General features: G+C 36.5%; 1 protein-coding gene across 1 annotated transcript in view; it reads right to left on the reverse strand.

Moving 5' to 3' along the window:
• Nucleotides 1-304: 304 nt before the first annotated feature.
• The window catches only part of LOC127655233 (UDP-glucuronic acid decarboxylase 1-like), a 95,132-nt gene continuing 83,342 nt past the window's right edge, over nucleotides 305-12,094 (reverse strand). Inside the window, exons 12-15 of the mRNA XM_052142912.1 lie at nucleotides 4,442-4,502; nucleotides 2,753-2,810; nucleotides 2,564-2,667; nucleotides 305-1,794 (exon numbers count right to left, since the gene is read on the reverse strand). Coding sequence (XP_051998872.1) covers nucleotides 1,663-1,794; nucleotides 2,564-2,667; nucleotides 2,753-2,810; nucleotides 4,442-4,502 — 355 coding nt within the window. The 3' untranslated portion in view covers nucleotides 305-1,662. The remainder of the gene's footprint in view (nucleotides 1,795-2,563; nucleotides 2,668-2,752; nucleotides 2,811-4,441; nucleotides 4,503-12,094) is intronic.

A 12,094-nucleotide genomic window follows, 5' to 3' on the forward strand; every position in this document is an offset into this window, starting at 1 on the left:
GGCACAAACATCAATTATGTCTACCTCTAAGACCCCTTTTCCTTTCAGAACTGCTTCACTGCTGCAAAAAACTGGGTAGGATTCTGTGGTTGACATCATTTCACTTAATTGACTTTACCATGATACCAACTTGGTTCTTCCTTTTGTAGCTTGGACTCCATTTTTGTACTTCCTTTTGGAAATAGTAATGGGCCAAAAATCATGAAAAGTATTTTTAAGTTAATTTACTCTTTATTCATTTATTCACCATCATTTCGTTCTGTAAATTTTATTTATTTTGTGGAAAACAAAGGCTGACATTTTTTGTAGAATACCGTGGCCACTATTTTCCATTTAATGAAAGTGAATGGGCACGAGTGCAATAAAGCTCTAAAATGGCAAAAAAGCACAATAAAAATATCAAATGTAGTCCTACAACTGTATGACTCAGTATGGGATATATTACAAGTCTTCTGAAGGCATACACTTTGTGTGATGAACAGGCTTCATACGCAAGTCGTTATTCACTGAAAATGTTGCCCCCCGCTGTAGCTCTCAAATTAAATATGGCACTGTTAAGAGTATTCAAAATGTCACCTTTTGTGTTCTATGAAAGTTATAAAGACTTCAAATGACATGAGGGCAGGATAAAATGACAGAATTGTCGGAGGGAACTACTCCTTCAACTTGTCTATATTATACATGAATTTCTTCCTTCTATGGAATGCAAAAAGTGAAGTTTATCAATACTAATGAATGGCAGATGTTACAATGTTTGCCTCTGTCACCATTCACTTTCACTGCTTTTTTTTTTTTCTTCTTTCTTCTGCTTTCATTGACTACACTTTTTCCATCAAACCTCACATGGCTGTCTAAGTCTGCATAGCCACCATGTGGTTTTGCAGCATAAAATAACACATGCACCACTCTCAGTGATGAAGGTAGATAAGGAAGGAGGGACAGAAAAAGCTAAAGGAAAACACTGCAGACAAGAGATAAAAGCAATATAAATGGGGAATAGGGATGCCACCATCGAGCGGAAAGGCAGATAAAGTAACATTAAAAAGAGAATACAGTGAAAATCACAGCAAATATTTTATTAAAATATTATTTTTCACCTGAAATCAATTATAGGTTCAAAGTTCTGTATGAAGATTCACAAGGGTAACAACATCTTTTCAAAATCACCGCAAAAATTAAAAACCAAAGTATTTTCTTCATCGGTGTCCTCAAATCTTTCGTGGCAGAGCTGGGGGAGATTTCCTGCTCTGGATCAAACATTCAAGATCTTGAAATAAATTGCAACCACCAATTTCGATTATACATTTTAACATTGGAAGAGCTGTGCACTAAAAATAAAAGCTTTGACAATGATATAAATATATATCACATTAATTAAAATGGCACAGAATGTAAACACACAGCAAAAAATGCACATGAAGATTGAAGCTTGCTTTTAAATAAACAGACAACAGACAAATCAAAAAGTGCAAGGCAAAGTCTGTAAATTGGATCTCTTTGAGGAACGTTTGGCTGAAAAACAAACTCTTCAAAGCACTGCAGATAAAAATAAAAACTTTTTTTCCAAAAAGATTTTTAAGTGGGGGATGGCATACCCACTCTGTGAAATGGCTGCTGGATATCTAAGGTCCTTCACAGCATCCCTGAGATAAACACAATTCTTCAGTTGTGTCTGGGCCTCCCTTTTTTCATCCGTGCAGCTTTGGGTTTGGGAATATACTGATTGTTGGCTTGATGCTCCAGCTCTCTACTGAAGTACTGAATGGTTTTGTTCAAGCCTTCTTCCAGTGGCACCTACAAACACACAAATTGAAATGGATTATTCTTAATTGAGTTGGATGAGCTGCATTAAAGGCTGTTGTAAATTGATTATAAAACACACACGATCATTTCATTATTGCTGCAACTATCAATTATTTTGATAATGCAATAATCTGTGATTATTTCTTCAATCAATCTGATAAAAAAAAAAAAAGACATTTGAAATCCTATATTTAATGCAAAGTTTTTTTTTATTTTTTTATTTAAAAACTGTTGTGGAGCTATACAATGTGAACAAAATCAATAATAATAAAAACTGTTTGTCCACCTGTAGCCTAATGTCTTAATTCTGTAAATATAAGGGACACAAAAAAAAAGGGACTGTGTTATAGTCCCACAATTGAAAATATATTTTCTTGCATGATACGTATGATTTAAATAAATGGTCACATTTAAAGCTAAAACTGATGCCCAACATTTTATCAAACTACATAGATTAATCAATGGTTGCGCTCCTTTTCTCTGTTGCGATCAGTTTGATTGACTCTGCAGAAGAAAAAGTAATATGGGTTTTGAATGACAAATTTCATTTTCATGGTGAAATATTCCTTTAACTACTATATTAATTGAACATTGGTGTCTTATATCTCATCACTTTACATGTGCCTAATAAAACCCCTACCTGTGGTAAAATCCCTCACAGCTTCTGGCGGCTTATTGCTTTATTTTAAACAATCAGTGGTCATCAAGATATTCTCAAAGTAGTTTTGAATAGGTCAAATATAACAGTTTGTTAACTCACCACAGGCTCCCAGCCCAAAAGCATTTTGGCCTTACGGATGTCTGGCCGTCGTCTTTGTGGATCATCTTGTGCTTCTGGAAGGAACTGAATATGACTGCGACTCACTGAGGAGGCAATCAAGATATGAATCATTTAAATTAATGAAATGTTTTAATTCCCCATTTGCAATTTTACAGAACTCCTACTTACCTACTAAACTCTTAATAAGTTGAGCAAATTCCAATATGGTGTGCTCCTCTGGATTTCCCTAGGAGAGAGGAATGAGCAGGTATAGTGAAGAGAAATCAATACGGCAACATAAGAGTGACAGTGAGGGTATTACTATCAACTTCAACTTGAACTGGCTCTGATTGAAGGCAAAGCAATTTACCCTCGGGACAATGTGCCTAGAGGTAAGTGCTGTTTGAATTCTCGGTTCAATTTATGGGTAACACCAAGACAGAATTATTCTGTCAAACGGTCTGAAAACAGCTCTGGAAAGTGGAACAACGTGTCAATAGATCCCATTTGGGATTTTTGAAGGATAAAAAAATATTGGTTTTCTGTCTGCAAAAACTATGAATATTTGTGCATTTATATATCACCAAAAGTAACTTGCTTGTCTGAACATGATATACATGTTTTTATCTAATTAACAGGGCTGTCAATCAACTAAAAGGTGCATTCAGTAACTTTTGTCTTTGTGTCACCTTGCACTTGCACTGACACCTAGCGGCTTGAAATCATTTAAAATCAATAGTTTTCAGTTTCAGATGGCACTGAAGAAATGTAGAATTCACAGTCAGCCATTATTACTTGTCAGCGCCCATGTGCGGACCCTCTCCATGTAGAATAAACAGCTTTTATAAGATTACTGATATGACTGAAGTCTTCAGTTTAATGTGAGTGGTCATGATTTCCTACATGTATTGCAAAATTACAATTCATGTATTCAGATTAATATAATTAATTACAATTAATCACATTCATCAATATTTTCTGAGAGAGGCCCCCTAAAATAGCAATATATTTTGCAATTGATTTCATCAATCTTTTCCAGATAGACATCACACACATATTCTTGCATCAGTTTATGATATATTTCTGGGTGTGTTGCGTTTCTCTGTTTTTCAGCGTCTTACGCCACAAGCTCCGAGTTTTTAGGACAATAAGTAGAGTTTAATGTAGTCTAAAGGTTTAAAAAAACGTGTCTAGAGAATTGCATTTGGATTTGTGCTTTGTCTCTAACCAGCTGTCTTTGCACTGCTGTCAGTTTGTTGCCTGTACAGCTGGAGCTGCTCTGACTGCCCCCTGCCAACTGTGAGTCGCAAATATATGGATGTGGTACTTTAAGTTTAAATTTCTCTGTTGGTCGAGAAATTATTTACAGAATTTACATACGTTCTGACAGCCATAACAATTAAATAATCAAAAATGTAAAGTGAAATACAAAACAAAAAATGAGGGGGGTGTTCACACAGTATGTGCTATTTTTTATACTATCTATGCTATTTTTTAATTGTTGGTCTATATACACACATGTCTTTTGTAAGTCGCTTTGGACAAAAGAGTCTGCCAAATGAATACATGTAAATGTAAATGTACACATTGTGTCAGATGGACATATCCTGCCTTCCATTTAGGGCAAGTTCAAAATAGTTCAGCTTTTGGCCAATACCAGCCTACCATTTTAGTTTTTAAGAGTGGACTAATCAGATGAGAATGGGATAAGTATCTTAAGTGTATTGAGTGCAAAGCAATGGTGTGAGCTAATGCAGTTATAAATGTGTTGTTCAATAACGTTGTGCTCCGTCTAGCACTTTTTCGAAAAATAACGAATCCTGTGTGAATGGCCCCCCTAAGGCTTGTAAATTTAGGTTTGAAAAATTTAAAACTCACCAGGTTGACTGGACTACTGATGTTACTATTCATCAGGGACACCAGACCATTCACCAGATCACTGGAGGAGAAAGCAACAGAAATACCACTAAAGCAAAGGATGTGGCATTGTGACAGCACAGTAAAAGACTGATGTAAAGACATAATATGCAGTAAATGTGAGGAGCAAATGAACAGAAGAAATTAAATAAACACATTTGCCTTCAAATTGCTTAATTAAAATAGGCCTTTAGTAATTTGCTTATCTGGTTGTATAAAAGTTAATTTCCTCTTATGGGTGTTCAAGAATGCTTATGTGAATTCTTTCATAGCTTCAGTTGTTCAGTGTGTGTGGGCATGAACACGGTGGGGGAACAGAGCTCTCACTAATGCACAAGCACAGCCATTCAACCACTCGGGTTCAACATCAGTTTCTCCATTCATCGCCACATTCTTTTCAAACACATTTATGATCCATTTAGTCTTAGAAATGTGCAACTACGTATCAAGAACATTAATGACAGCTTTTAGAAACCACTCGTGTTTTCATCTACACATGGCCAAGGATGACAGACTCAAACAATTCCTACCAGTAGAAGCCAAGACAGTAAATTGCAATGCCTAAGAGCTTTTGTGCCAAGGCATATTTGGACATGACACACATAGTGAGTAATAAATAATGCTAAAAGATGACAAGGATAGATCAATGAAGGCTTTAATATTTCATTTTTAAGAAGAAATAGTTCACAGTAAAAATGTTAAATTCTGTCATCATTTTCTTACCCTCACATCCAAACATGTAAGACTTTCTTCCGTGGAAAACAAAAGATAATTTTTTTTGAATGAATGAATAAATTGTCCACTCTTTTCCAGTTTTTTTTTTTTTTTTTACTTGATACCTTTTTTTGTCATTTTGGGGCATGACAGCCAGTTCACTTTATTTAAATGGTTAAGGAGGTCAGGATATACATTAACATTTTTGGGTTCCATGGAAGCGACAGAATTTCTATTTCTTTGGGTGAAATATTCATTTAAAACAATGTTAAAAAGTTAAAAATCAAAAGGAAAAAGAAAAAAGTAATCACACACATCTCCTCAATACACTACACAATTTGCAGCTCATTCAGAACATTTATTCAAAACCCCCTTTATGCTATAAGCAAGAGGGCAAACATAAAGCCAGACACAGCTTGAGAAAGGACAAGGCAATAGAATGTCCTTCGTAAAGTGGGACACAGCACATACTCCACTGACTTCCAGCCAATGTCACCGAGAACATGATATTCAAATTACACTGTCCTACATAATATTGGCATAATGACTGCCATGACTATATAAACTATACAAAGGAAACCTATTTTGACGTCTGTATTCATGTGTGGCATACAAGGGTCAATGTGTTTGTAATTGATTAGCACGTTAAAAATGAGAATAAATAAGTGTGTAGGGTTTTGTTTCATAAAAAAAACAATTGAGAAGGCTTTTTGGAATATGCAGAAAAGATAACAAGGTAAATGTAAAAACATATGCAGCTGATCAACAACAAAAACACAAGAAGAAATGTAGGGAAAAAGAGAAAGGTTTTTGGAGTTTGTGGACACCCTTGATCTTGACGGAAACAGTCAGGAAGAACTTGTCACCTACAGTACAAAAGCCCCATCAGTCTCATCTGAAGGGAAGATTAATGGGATAGTTCACCCAAAAATGAATATTTAACATAATTTGCTTACCTTCACATTGTTCTAAACATGAATGACCGTTTCAAATTGGTATCAAGGTGCGTTTTAGTGATCTGATTACAAGAGTTCAGTTCTAAATATAGGTGGAAACAGGGTCCCAAAACATTTTGTTATCAGATCAGAGAAACCACATACAGATGTAGTTAAAAACACAAAGGACCACATCGCTTTTGAGGTGTGAAATACAATACATCCAAAATGTGTTCCGGACAGCAGTGAAGCGCCAACCCTCACCTGTCAATCAACTTATGCACTAAAACAAGAGTTTAAACTATACCTGGTTACGTGCGGATTGAAAAGGTAATAACAATCTGAATTTTTTTTTTTTTAAAGCGAATACATATACCACCACGAGAACTTCAAAGTCCAGAAGTTCCAGCGTGTCTGATATCAACATGCAGAGACATAGATTAGATAAGCCCATGTTAATACAGGGAATCTGTAGTGCATTTTGGGAGAAACAGTGTGCTGTTTTTTCATGCTTGCTTTGTCTTTTCTGATTTTTTTAAATTTTACTATCATGCAGTTATGTGATATATGTCGTCACGAAATCAGAGACCCCCACAAGTCAGATCACAGTTGTCACAGAAGACACATTTAAGACACACGGTAATACCAGGTGGAAACAAAGATGTGTCACAGCTAGCCACTTGTGATCAGATCACAGAAAACACAAAAATCTTAATACCAGGCAGAATCAGGGCCTTCAACTTTCTTCTTTGGAACACAAAAGGAAACCGATTTTCAGTTTTTAAGTTTTCATAGGCAGTCCCCATTCACTTTTATTATATGGAAAACGCCATGATATTTCAAAAACTCACCTTTTTTGTTCCACAGAAGTCACAGGGGTTTGGAATGACAAATACTTAATATGAAATCGAAGAACTAACAGGTATGAACTTCATTTGGGCTGTGAGCAAAGAATGAAGAAGAACTTTGTAGTGAGTATACCAGAACCTTAACACAGCAAATAGTTGTGTTTGGGGGCTTTTAATGTTCTCGCACATGTTCTCTGACATGCACCTACTCCATATTATATTTCAGTTAGGTTCATTTAGCTTTTTGTGGACTTCAGTTCAGCTTTCAACACCATTATCCCAGCTATTCTCTGGACTAAATTAAACCAACTCTCTGTTCCCATCTCTATCTGTCAGTGGATCACCAGCTTTCTGACGGACAGGCAGCAACTATTGAGACTGGGGAAATTCACTTCCAGCACCTGCACGATCAGCTCTGGCACCCCCCAGGGATGTGTGGTCTCTTCAATACTCTTCTCCCTGTACACCAACGACTGCACTGCCAAGGACCCCTTTGTTAAGCTTCTGACGTTTGCAGATGACACTACTGTCATCAGCCTCATCCAAGATGCCGATGAGTCTGCATATCGAAGGGAAGTTGAACAACTGCCTGTCTGGTGCATCCAAAACAACCTGGAGCTGAACACACTCAAAACAGTGGAGATGATTGTGGACTTCACTTTGCATTTCCTTCGCTAGTTGATGAAGTTCCACCTGCCACAGGTGCTGCTAATCCAGTTCTTCTCAGCAGACATTGAGTCTACCACTGCAATTCAATAACAGTCTGGTTTGGTTCAGCTACCAAATCGGACATCAGAAGACTACAAAAGGACAGTTCGGACTGTTTAGCGGATTGTTGACTCTCCTCTTCCCTCCCAAGAACTGTACACAAAAATGGCTGGAAAATCACCCTGGACCCCACTCACCCAGCCCACTAACTCTTTGAGCTGTAGTCCTCTGGCCGGCGCTACAAAGCACTGAGCACCAGAACAGTCAGGCACAAGAACAGCTTTTTCCCCTCAGGCCATCAATCTCATGAACAGTTAAAACTGTCCCATTGAGCAATAATTATGTGCAATAACAAGCTTAGTCAATTATATTTATTTAACATATCCTACCTCTTCTGCACATTACATTCCCCTAACACCAGTGTTTGCCAAACTGGAGTACGCGTACCCCTGGGGGTATGTGAGGTGACAATGGGGGTATGCGAATGACATTCTTTCAATTTCATCACAGAATAAGCAAATCAAACCCAGTTCATGTATTTCTCAATGGCAAAAAATATTTTCTGTGCCCTCTAGTGTAGAAACACCAAAATGGTTTTGTCATAAAGGTCAGAAAATATGCAATGAAATAACACGATGTTTTGCAGTTAAAAAATGCATTTACTCATGCGTTGTGCGTCACACAAGTCTTCTTCACAAACATCTTGTTTCATTAGCCCAGTGCTTGGTGACGTAGCTAAGTGATAGCAAGTAAAATACTTCACTGTTTTACCATACTCGCACATGCCAGTCGTTCACGATTTTGGTGTAGTTGTTTTATTTCAAATGACATTGTGTGAATTTTATCTATGCGTTAGAGAGGGGGTACACGAAAGAATGTTGAATGTTTGAAGGGGTACGCAACTGTAAAACGTTTGGGAACTACTGCCTTACACTCTCTGTATATAATATATTGTATTTCTATATACATATATTTTTTTTACTTATTGTGTATTTTTATATAAACTTAAGATTCTTTTCACTTATTTTATTATTTATTCTTTTATTTTATTATTTATTCTTTCTTCTTGTTGTATTGTTTGTGCACTGGAAGCTTCTGTCACCAAGTCAAATTTCTTGTACGTGTAAGCATACTTGGCAATATAGCTCATTCTGATTCTGATGCACAATTAGACAAACACAATCCCCCAAGCAAGGTTAGAAACTGAAAATTCTATTTGTGTTTTGTGTTATGCGTTTGTGCAGAGAAAAATCTTGCCGCGCGCTGCAGTTAAGCTGCAACCTGAGCAAATTTAAATGCTAAGCAAAGAGAGAGTATGCAAGTTGACTGGCTACCCGATTACACGTCAAAGGACCTATTAGCTTACACCATGTGAGCCGTTCTGCTTGACATATAACGTGTGGTGACTGGCTAACAGATAACATGTTTAAAGAACCTATCATCTTAGGTCATTCAGAGTTTCATGCCTGACCTTAAGTCATAAATGAGGCTGTAAACTGAACATTTCATAAAAAAATCTCTTAAGCCCTGTTCACACATGTAGCAACTTCCAGCGACAAAGCAACATGATCTCATTATATTTTCGGTGACATGAGCGACAGCCATTAGATGTGGCCGTGTCCAGCAACTTCAGAAAGTTGAGAGAATTAGAAGTGACTTTCGGCAGCACATACCAAAAGGAATAAAGACTGAAGAATGTGTCAGAAGAGTTCATCGAATATATGCAATTAGCAGGGCTGTGTGAAATTTACCTATATACTATCATTATAGCACAGACATTGACAGGGTTATCATGATAGGTAGTGTGCTATGGAAATTATTATATTTTATACATCATGGTGAAGAGAGTTTAAGAGAGCCATTTGTTTAAGTAACAAAGCTGTTTAGTCAAACTGGAGACATGCTTCTTGCTCATCGGGGAGTGGGGTGTAATGAAGGCCTCAGTGATCATGAGGCCACCATCTGCAAGGCTGGCCATTCATGGTCATAATCACTTTACAGCTGGGAACTCTGCCAAATGCAATTAAAGAAAAGAGGATGATTAATGAGGGGCTGAATGAAAAGTTTTAGACCTACAGTATATCCAATATTACATTATGGAAGGCAATAATTCTCTACACAATTACAGGACTTTTTAAACAGAGAACAAAATATAGTTTATACACACACAGAGTTTATAGTGAGTACTCTAGGACTCTAAATTTCAGTCTGTTATACAGAAACAAGTTATTAAAGGAATATTCTGTGCTCGATACAAGATCAATACAAGCACAATCAACAGCATTTGTGGCATAATGTTAATTACCAAATGGATGATTTAGACTCGTCCAACCTTCTCTTTAGGTTACAGTGAGGCACTGACAATGGAAGGGGGCACATTTTTGAAGAGCTTAAAGGCAGAAATGTGAAGCTTATTAAAGCAATATTGCATGTGCTGTTGTGGACATATATCAGGTCAACACAGCCATGCAGATTTATGGACAAAACAGCAAATGAGTGTGTGAAATCGCTTTTATACAACAGTTCAATGGACAAGTAAATAAATAATTAAGGAAAACCAAAAGATGCATCAGAAAAATCGCTCTGGTGTGTTGAACTACTTTCTTACTGATCAGGATCCCCTGCTATTTCGAAAGCCTTCATTACTAATCATCACTTTAGAATAAGTAACGACGGCCTGGGCTGTTTCTAACAAGTTCTTAAGAGTAACAAGGATATGTGTGTGAGAGAGCGACTGTGATTATCTCTGTCTGACAAACAGTAAAGCTGATGCTTTATGTTTAACTTCTATTCCTCAGCTGTGGTGTAATAGTAAAAAGTTGAGCGATCGTAGAGTGATGCTTCCATCAGAATTATCCTACTTAATTATCTGATGTTGCAATAACAATCAAATGTTTTGTTGTCAGAGAGAAAACCAGTTTTATAAAAGCACTTACATGAATTCTTCTTTTAAAACTTATTTGAGCTGTAAAGTTGTTTATATCATCTTATTTATGGTTGTATTAAGGTTCACGCTGTTAGTCTCAGACTGGGTGTCACTGATTACAATGCTGAAGTTTTAAAATTCAGAAGTGTGAATTAAATAGTGTTACAATACTTACATTTTGGGCTGTTTATCACACAAAGCAACTTGGAATACAGCAAATTGTGAGGATTTCTTTTATTTAATTTGAATTGCCATTTTGGTGCTCAACAGTCGCCAGTTGAATCCCCATTCACTTTCATCATATGAAAAAGAGTGGTTAACATTCTTAACATTTCTGGAATGAGAAGAACACAAAAGGAGAAATGTTAAAGAATACTGGCCACTCTTTTTAATACGATGAGTAAATGATGAGAAATTGTGAACTGCAACTACAAGATTTGTGCAGCCGCTAACCCCAAGAGTTTCCTTTAATCTGTAAATAAAGTAGAAAAGATAAAGATGGGTGTCTCTTTCCCTTTCATCACACTGTCAGATCAACTATATTGGACCATCTTCTCTTCAAAGAGTGCCTATTTGAGAACACATTTATCTTGAGGATGAATCAGAGCAGGGCTGCAAAGCTATCTCCTAGAACGGCGTGGGCTCTGACCCTGGGAGGCTTATAAAAGCCTGTGAAAAGCAACCTTTCCAACCGGCTGGCATGTTCCTTTGATTTTACCATTTCTGCTCTCTGATTCCATTCTCTCTCTTGTTCTCTGGTGATATTGATGAATTATTTTTTTCATTTTCAAATTACTTTTCATGACACATTCATGATTACTTTACTAAAATCATATTATAGAGATTGCACTTAATTTCTAGCAGTTTAAATATTTTAGAGCGGAGTATAAAAATATTGGCAAAGAAGTCTGTGAAAAATATGTCTATTTTTTGTCCTTTTGATCTTTCATTCAAAATATTCACTAAAATCTATCCTTTAATTAAACTAATTGAAAGGGGGTGGGATCTCATAATTAAAGCTGCACTAAGTAACTTTGAGCTCTCAAGCGACATCTGTGGTTGAAACTTAAAATTGCAAGCAATTTGCTGAAAAATACATTACATCAGTAGTGTTCTTGCACTGCTCTTCTGGCGGATGAATCTTTTTGAGCTTATCACATAGCCTGTGATCAATACTGGAGCCGGAGTCATAATGTGCTACTTTCAAGTTGATATTATGTGATACGTTTAAACATTTGAAAAGGAAATGTTATGTGATTTGATGAAGATAAACAACACTCTTATTTACATGTTTGAATTAATTTTACACTTCAATCCCTTTTCTGACACTACACCCAAAGCACTTTTAAATAGAGAACAGGGCCACCACCAGTATATCTTAATATGATTGTTATAGACAGAACTACTTTCTGGCCTACCTGCCTGACCATGATTCTGAGCATTGCCAGTCTTTTTCTAATTACAAAATAAATCTTATTAGTAT

Source organism: Xyrauchen texanus, chromosome 14 (genome assembly GCF_025860055.1).
Source record: "Xyrauchen texanus isolate HMW12.3.18 chromosome 14, RBS_HiC_50CHRs, whole genome shotgun sequence".
Taxonomy (NCBI): Eukaryota; Metazoa; Chordata; class Actinopteri; order Cypriniformes; family Catostomidae; genus Xyrauchen; species Xyrauchen texanus.